The sequence below is a fragment of the Vanacampus margaritifer genome, chromosome 2, assembly GCF_051991255.1.
Source record: "Vanacampus margaritifer isolate UIUO_Vmar chromosome 2, RoL_Vmar_1.0, whole genome shotgun sequence".
Classification (NCBI taxonomy): Eukaryota; Metazoa; Chordata; class Actinopteri; order Syngnathiformes; family Syngnathidae; genus Vanacampus; species Vanacampus margaritifer.
Genome location: NC_135433.1, coordinates 55,076,245 through 55,085,265, shown reverse-complemented (window position 1 = coordinate 55,085,265; position 9,021 = coordinate 55,076,245). Strand labels below are relative to the sequence as shown.

Sequence of the window (9,021 nt, the reverse complement as noted above, 5' to 3'; positions counted from 1 at the left end):
CATTTACAGGCTAACATCTGATTCATTTCACTGTCAAAATATTTCAAATACTGTTTGGTGTGCCTGAACTTCAATGTTTCATCAACAACCTACTGCTGTAAAACCATAAATGTTTCAGTTTCCAACCTTAATGCATTTTGGGACAACGTTTCTTGCTTGTGTACTACTATAATGAACAATTTGCAGGAACTCCTTTTTAGAAGTTAGTCACAGTGCTAATGTTTTTTAACGTTCACTAGACTGCTGCCACGTGCAAATACGTTTTTGAAAAAAATCTGTCAGTTAACTGCACAACATTTGTGTTTTACTGTGGCTGCATTGTACCTCATGGCTGGGTAGGCATTGTAATGCAAATTACCAGAAGAGATAAGACTGTTAAAAGTTTAGCAAGCACAGCAACCTGTAAAGTTACTAGATGATTATTCTTTCATTTTCACATTTTTTCTTGTTGGTTTACAATGGTTACAGATTTGTTGTCATATGTACATACTGTATTCTGACAATAATGCAATGTTGTGTAACACTAATGCAATGCGAATACTAGTAAATCACTCAAAAACAAGAAAGCTGTTCATTGCTACTGTAAAATATTCCTGGTGCATACCTTATAGGGGGCGGCGGAACCTATGCAGATTGATGCAGACCCCCAGGAGGACCAGCAGAATGCTCCAGACAACAACTATATTGTGGACAACCCAACACTGGTATGTGTTGTCAAAATTGTGTATTCTGATTGTTATCCACAGGTGAATTGCCTTGTTACGGCGACAAATGGTTCATGGGTGGAATAATGCACATTTGCATCCATAATAATCACTCACATAAAGATATGCAAAAGCATTTACTTAAGATGTTGAAATGGAGTAACGCTGTCTTGTATGTCAGTCACATTTGAGCACTTTTGCTTTCTTTTTAGGACCTAGAACAATATGCAACCAGTTACAGTGGTCTAATGCGTATTGAGAGACTCCAGTTCATCGCAGAGCATTGCCCACAGCTCAGAGTGGAATCTTTGAAGATGGCTCTGACATTTGTCCAAAGGACATTCAACGTTGACACTTATGAAGAGGTCCACCGCAAACTAACTGATGCTTCACGGTATTATAGTGCTCTTAATAAGACATTGCAATTATATTACTTTGGCGCTGGAATTCATGTTTGTTGCTTTGTTATCATCGTTTGACTGAGCTCGTTACTGTTGGTCCATGGCGGCATAAACCATCATTGTGTGAATGAGGAAGGAAGCTTTAAATAGCAAGAATGTAACAATGTTACAGTGCAGTACGTGTGATTAAAATGTTGCTGTTATCAACAAACTGTCAATCTGTTTAATGTTTGAAGTTCAACTTTCTATGTAATTGTTTGCCTGATTGCATCTCACGGGTTAACTATTAAAATTAATAAAACAAGTAAATTGAAAACTATTTTCTGTTCTTGCATTTAGGGAAGTCCCGGGTGTACCAGAAGTAGCTCCCGAGGGTGGGGTTGTCCCTCCTCCTCTGGATTCAGCATGGGCAGAGTCCACCAGGAAGAAGGCTCTGCTTAAATTGGAAAAACTGGACACTGATCTAAAGAATTACAAGGGAAACTCAATTAAAGAGAGCATCAGGTATGATGACCTAATTATAAGCGGTTTATTCATGAATAAATTTGTAGCATTATTGTTACATTTTAAAAAATTTCAAAGATGTGCTCCTGTAAGATGGTACTAATCCGTCCTTAGGAGAGGACATGATGACTTGGGGGATCATTACCTGGACTGTGGTGACCTCAGTAATGCTCTCAAGTGCTACTCTCGAGCTCGGGATTACTGCACCAGTGCTAAACATGTCATTAACATGTGTCTGAATGTAATCAAGGTAGAGCAAATCACACACAAAAATTTCAGCTGCTCATTTTGTTTTCAGTGAAAAGACCCGATACAACTAGTGGTCAGGGTTAGGAATACCCCTGCTCTATTGTTTTAAATATGGTCTACACATTTCAGATATTCAGTTTCTCTGTGTGGGTGTTTTTTGTTCAAACAGGTTAGCGTTTATCTCCAGAACTGGTCCCATGTACTGAGCTATGTCAACAAGGCGGAATCCACACCAGAGATCGCAGAGGTGAGCATTACTATTCTTCAAGAGAACGTCACTATCAAATTTTGCTTGAAGCTGCTGATACAGTTCCTACATTAATGAGCCATTACACGGGATGTTAAAACACCAATGCACAATTCAACCAAACAAGCATGTATGAGAATAACTGAAAACAGCAAGATCTTGGAAACTATCCCTTTGAGTTTTAAGTAAAAAAAGGATACATGATTGAACTGGCACATCAATTGGCAGACGATTGGATGAACACTTACTGTCTTTTGCGCTGAACATGGGTTATTAACAATAACAAGCGGGTGGGGTCTAACAAAGGGCTTCAAACTGTTGTTTTCTCTTCATGCAGCAACGAGGAGAGCGAGACAGCCAAAATCAAGCAGTTCTTACCAAATTAAAGTGCGCTGCAGGTAAGAAAACATTACAATATGTTACGTTCTCTCTCTCTGTGAAAATCTTATTTCAATCATTGTTGGGGGTGAATTCATTGTTCCAAATACTTATCAATCCCATGTTTTCATATTCGAGGCCTGGCGGAATTGGCCTCTCGAAAATACAAACCAGCCGCCAAGTGCTTTCTACAGGCTTCCTTTGACCACTGTGACTGTCCAGAGGTGAGTTATGTCCAAATGTGGTTGCTCTTTAAACTCAGTCCTACACGATCAAAAACAGAAAACTACTGATCTTTTGTGTAAAGTCAAAAATCTTCTTTGCAATAATGTTCTATGTGCCGCCACTCGTCTAAACACAGTATTCTGATTAATGTTGCATCTGTGGAATATGAATTAAGCAGCAGAATCCATCCGTTTTTATCCATCTCATGGCCATTTTGCCACTTACTGTTGACTGACAATGACATCACAGCGCCTAAGGGCTCAGTTTGTAAATGTCACATGACCAAACCTAGAAAACAGGTGAACCATGACAGTGGTTACCTGATAGCCTGGGAATCCAGACTCACTCTCCGGCAAAGCCACTGGTCAACCGTCCTATCACTCGCATTTCGGAAGCGGGGCAAACCTGAGCTGACAGAGGAATAAACCAATGAGCAAAGAACAAACGTGATGTCAGAAAAAAAGCGACTCGTTGAAGAACCCCCCACCCCCCCTCTATTTATTTTCCACTAGACCGATTCCACACCGAGTCGGCCTTGGTTGGCCCTGGATTTTCACGTTTCCATTTGACTTTTTCACATCCATACCATCTCAAAGGTGGTTCTGTAGCACCGGTCGTATTGGACCAAGGGGAGCTGTGTCGTCACTGTTATCTGATTGGCAGACAGTGATGAGCGAGCTACTCCGTGGCACACACCCATTTCCTGGTTTTATGCGAGCACGCAGAGGCGCCCGCGTCACTGAGGGTGGTTGGAAAGCTCCTCGGTGGCAGGGCCCCGGGGGTGGATGAGATCAGCCCGGAGTTCCTAAGGGCTCTGGATGTTGTGGGGCTTTCGTGGTTGACACGCCTCTACAACATCGCGTGGACATCGGGGACAGTGCCTTTGTGTTCCAACTATAGAGGGATCACGCTCCTCAGCCTGCCAGGTAACGTCTATTCAGGGGTGCTGGAGAGGAGGGTCCGTCGGGAAGTCGAATCTCGGATTCAGGAGGAGCAGTTCTTGCCCTCATCTATGGTCACGAGCTGTGGGTCGTGACCGAAAGAACAAGATCCTGGATACAATCGGCCGTTTCCTCCGCAGGGTAGCTGGGCTCTCCCTTAGAGATAGGGTGAGAAGCTCGGTCATCCGGGAGGGACTCGGTGTCGAGCCGCTACTCCTCCGCGTTGAGAGGAACCAGTTGAGGTGGCTCGGACATCTGGTTCGGATGCACGCCTCCCTGGAGAGGTGTTCCGGGCATGTCCCACCGGCGGGAGGCCCTGCGGACGACCCAGGGCACGCTGGAGAGACTACGTCTCTCGGCTGGCCTGGGAACGCCTTGGGATCCCGTCGGAGGAGCTGGCTGAAGTGGCTGGGGAGAGGAAAGTCTGGGCTTCCCTGCTAAAGCTTCTGCCCACGCGACCCGAACCCGGATAAGTGGTAGATGATGGATGGATGGAGATAGATAAGGATGTAGAATAGAATAAGGGCCAGTCTGGGACCTTCAACTGGAATAGTTTTGTTGATTTGTTACTTTACATTTAGGGTAGTTGAAGCAGTTAACATAATTTCTCTGCTCCCTTGCTATGTGTATCATATGTTTAGTTGTGTCTTGACCTGGCAAGGATCCTTGTAAGTGTAATTTATTTGCCCTTAGGGAGGATTAGACCAGTGACTTTAGAAGAGGGAATCCACATTGTGGATTTAGCCACAGCAGGTGCCAACCCCCTGTAGCCAGTACAGTGCAAATTATCTTTGCACTTGGTGTCCTTGAGGGTACCCGAGCAATCGGGAAACCAGTGAGGCGGGTTGACGTTTTGGTCGTGGCACAACTGAAATACTATGCTATATTAAAACACCAGTGGCATTAGTTATTTCTTTGGCTAGATCTGAAGTAGTAAAGATACTTCAAATATGAAACAGTTAATACTTATATTTGTTTGTATGGTCATTACATTAATTAATGTCTGTCTATGGTGTGCCATACGAACATCGGGTGAATTTATTTTGAATATTTAAAGATGGCAGTTGCTTTGCGGGGTTGTAGAATTTACTCCCAAGTGCATCAGTAAACTAAAATGCATGACATATTGTAGGCTGTTGTGCAGCGGAATTTGCACCTAACTCATTACCTGTAGTGTTTCAGCCATATTATTTTCCTTTCACAAAAACAAAAGTCAGGGTTTGGGAGGCAAATTCCACTGTATAATGTACGGATGTCTTTTCAGCTTTTGTCAGCCAGTAATGTAGCAGTCTACGGAGGTTTATGCGCTCTGGCTACATTTGACAGACAGGAGCTCCAACGCAATGTCATCTCGAGCAGGTAAGAGATTTGCTGTTGATTAAAAAGAAAATACATTTCACAAATGGAACGTTTTAATGTCAATATTTTTTTGGTCCCTAGCTCTTTTAAGTTATTTCTAGAATTAGAACCTCAAATTCGTGACATCATCTTCAAGTTCTATGAATCCAAATATGCGTCTTGTCTCAAGCTGTTGGATGAAATGAAGGTAAGCACAAGGTGCTATTGACAGTAAAGAGAAAATATATTAAGAATGAATGAATAGATTTTTGACAATAATATTTTTGCATGAATGATTATGGTTTGTCCCTCCAGGATAATCTTCTGTTGGACATGTACTTGGCCCCACATGTGCGGACACTGTATAGCCAAATCAGAAACAGAGCTCTTATCCAGGTAACATAAATGACTATATACAGTGGGGTAAAAAAAGTATTTGGCCAAAATCTAATAGGAAGTCTATGGGAAATTGGCTAAATACTTTTTTTTTTTGCCACACTGTATGACTGAAATGAACTTATATTGAGGGTGTTTTTTAATGTACTCGTTGACATTACAAAAAGATAGCACAAAGCACAATGTCGAATGACGTACACCCAAAACGCGACGTCACGTCACATCGTGTTTACAGAAGTACATATGGTCCCGCTCATACAATTCATAAGAGGAACACACATTGGCAGTATAAATTCATCTTTCTTTGTGTGTAAATTAATTTGAGGATCATTTTATTCATGGTGTACAGTTTGGATTATTTATTTACTGCACCAAATATCAGTTCAAATATTTATATTTGAAAGATACATCTTGATACAAATATGAAACAAAGGCAGTGATCTCCCACCATAGAGTGAAAATATTTCACATTGTACCCCACGCTATATGGTTAAAGGTCCTAATTTAGAGTTAACTTTACCAGCTATGGTTGCAAATTTTGCATTTTCTTTTCAAAATCGCAAAATCATTATTAAATAAATTAATCTTCAATTGAAAAAATAACCAACTTAAAAGTAGAGCTGTCCAATGATTACATTTTAAAATCAAATTAATCACATCTTAGAATTTTGATTAATCATGATTAAATGCTCAGTTAAAAAGGCTTTATATCAACATTTTTTCCCGCCAAATTTGAAGAGCACCTGTTGTGTTAATTCTTTCGACATTTAATGTTATGAGGACGTCTTTAACATTTTTTGATCCACTGCACTCGCTCATCCTACTCTTTTTCTAATCAGTTAATTACGTGTAGAATTTAAAATAGAGAGAAAAAATGACCCCGATAGTTTCCAATGGGAAAAAAAACAAACATTTATTTGTAATGGGTAATGTAAGATGAGTTTGAAAGTATATCGTATCGTATCGTATCGTATCGTATATCAGTGTTTTGGATCATAGTATGTGGTATGTATTGGCAGTTAGTGTCAATTTCTCATGTTTTTTCTCTCTCTTCATTTGTCGTGGCAAGGCTCTGTCCCTATCCCACAGAAATAGTGGAGCTTTACTCTATGACCAAAATTAGGCATGGACATCAAGCATATGGGACAGCTATTGAACTAATACAAGACGATTGAAAAAAAAACTCTAATCAGTTGTTTTAATGCTTATTATTATTATTATAAAGTTACCTATTTCAATATGCTATCCTTGGGCTGATGAAATGAAGCACACATCAATTCATGCTTTTCTATTATATTATCCATTACATTTGGATTTGCATGACACTTGTACTTGTGTTTTTAGTATTTCAGCCCTTACGTGTCGGCAGACATGACAAAGATGGCTCAGGCCTTCAACACCACAGTGGCAGCCCTTGAAGACGAGCTCACCCAGCTGATCCTGGAGGGGCTCATCAATGCACGCATTGACTCTCATAGCAAGGTACGAAAATCTGGATAATGTTTTTTCTAAATCAAAGATGTTTAAATGTGACCATGTCGACATGTTCACAATAGATTCTGTATGCGAGGGATGTGGACCAGAGAAGTACAACGTTTGAGAAGTCGCTCCATATGGGCAAAGAGTTCCAGAGACGAGCTAAAGCCATGATCCTTAGAGCGGCGGTGCTTCGCAATCAGATCCATGTCAAGGTATAAGAAAACCCTTTTCTTTTTTTTTTGGTATAAGAAAAACCTGATTTTATATCTCCTGGCATTGTCATAACGTTACTTCTCTCTTTAGTTGGCACAAACTTGGATCTTAGATTAGAGTGGCACGCAGGCTCCCTCTAGTGGTACACAGTGGTACTTAACTTTGATCACTTTCTCCTTGATAACCAGTAAAGAATCTAAACTGTCACCCTCATGAAAACCTTTTGCTGACATGCTTATTGGAAACTTTCATTGAAATGTTTACTATTATAACCATTAATACATATCAAAGACTCTTAATGACATCAATTTGCATCACTGTCGCACCTCATTAGTCTTTTTTTTTTTTTTTTAAACATTAAGGAAATGAATCAATAATGTCATGTAAATATTCAAACACAACTCTTTTCACAAGTGTCTTGCGGAGCTTGCTGGTGTCACCCATTTTAATAAGTTTAACAGCGCCAGGCAGGCTCAGATTTGTCCACTTTTTGTGATAATGCCGAAAAAGAAACACAGCTGTGCAATCAATGTTTTAAATGTTGTCAAGGTGCTTCAAAATTAGTTTTTCCCCTCACTCACATTTGGGAGCGTCTGCAGCTCATTTACTCACTGACGCTAGGGTATAAACCATGTTGTTTGTATTTGATCCCCGATTTTGTACAGTATCATACTGAAAGAACCAAAACTGTGGTGAAAGTTGGTGACCCAACACGGAGTGTGTGCTTAAGTCAGGCGTTAATATCTCATTTGTGTCCTCTCCCCCCTTCAGTCTCCACCCAGAGAAGGCAGTCAAGGTGAACTGACACCAGCCAACAGTCAAACCAGAATGAGCACCAACATGTGAGTCAGCACACTGACCGTCCGTCCGGAGGGAAGGATCGTCCAGCTGTTCTTTGACATCACTCACCTGAGTCACCTCAGTCCACCTGTTAGTTTCTTTGCTGAAGACAGAACATACAACACACAGTTTAAAGACTTGAATGTTCTGGATTGAGCCCTTTTATCACATCTCACGGAAAAGGCCGAAATGATGTGGACATTTAATTACAAAGAAAACTTGTGTGGAAACTCAGCATTAAAGCTGTTACTGGTTGGATATGCACTTTGCTCCGCTTGCTCTTTATGGAGGACTCATGAACTGAAACGATGTTTTAAAATAAAATGCCTTCCAGAAAATCTTGTTTTTATTTGGTTGTGCATGAGACAGTACACCAAAACTCAATGACTTAAAGTGGTTTTTTGAGACTTTAATATATTATACATTCAGAGCCCACAATTTAAATGATTTCAAGGATTAATTTGTTTATTTTGTACATAATATGGGTTTCTTGCCTAGAATACTGTGGGGGGGGGGGGGGGGAATCATCATGTGCTTTTTCAGTTTTTGCACACACAAAAAGAAATTAAGATCACTTCAAATGAATCAAAATGTGGAATTTTCAAAACCAATGTCAAACTTCAGTACTTGGTTTGGAATCCGTAATCACTGTCTTGATGCGCCGTGACATTGATGCAATCAGCCTGTTGCATTGCCTGGGAGTTTTGGAAGTCCAGATTTTCTTGATGCCTGTCAGCTCTTATTTGTGTTTGGGTCTGGTGACCCTCATTTTCGTCTTGATAAAACACCATAGTTTCTCAATGGGGTTTAGGTCGGACACGTTTGCTGGACAGTCAAGCACTGTGATTACATGGGCATCAAACCAGGTTTTGGTGCTTCTGGTGGTATGGGTAGGGGCCAGGTCTTGCTGGTAGATGAATTTTTTGGTCAACTGTTGTGATCTTGGATATCTGATTAAAGTAAATTGTGCCTTTCATTCGGGATTCAAGGTCCAAGTGTTTGGCGGAAGATGAGCGAGGAACAGAACCCAAGCTGCTTGAGGTCCAATGTGAAAATTCCCCAATGAGTTATGATTTGGAGTTCAATGTCCAGTGCAGGTGTTAAGT

General features: G+C 40.7%; 1 protein-coding gene across 1 annotated transcript in view; it reads left to right on the top strand.

Annotated features, from left to right (window-relative positions):
* gps1 (G protein pathway suppressor 1) overlaps window positions 1-8,253 on the top strand; it is a 9,111-nt gene extending 858 nt beyond the window's left edge. Inside the window, exons 2-14 of the mRNA XM_077559549.1 lie at window positions 612-704; window positions 917-1,098; window positions 1,445-1,609; window positions 1,724-1,859; window positions 2,028-2,105; window positions 2,443-2,503; window positions 2,622-2,707; window positions 4,914-5,008; window positions 5,090-5,195; window positions 5,303-5,383; window positions 6,728-6,865; window positions 6,940-7,074; window positions 7,847-8,253. Coding sequence (XP_077415675.1) covers window positions 612-704; window positions 917-1,098; window positions 1,445-1,609; window positions 1,724-1,859; window positions 2,028-2,105; window positions 2,443-2,503; window positions 2,622-2,707; window positions 4,914-5,008; window positions 5,090-5,195; window positions 5,303-5,383; window positions 6,728-6,865; window positions 6,940-7,074; window positions 7,847-7,921 — 1,431 coding nt within the window. The 3' untranslated portion in view covers window positions 7,922-8,253. The remainder of the gene's footprint in view (window positions 1-611; window positions 705-916; window positions 1,099-1,444; window positions 1,610-1,723; window positions 1,860-2,027; window positions 2,106-2,442; window positions 2,504-2,621; window positions 2,708-4,913; window positions 5,009-5,089; window positions 5,196-5,302; window positions 5,384-6,727; window positions 6,866-6,939; window positions 7,075-7,846) is intronic.
* The last annotated feature ends 768 nt before the right edge of the window (window positions 8,254-9,021 follow it).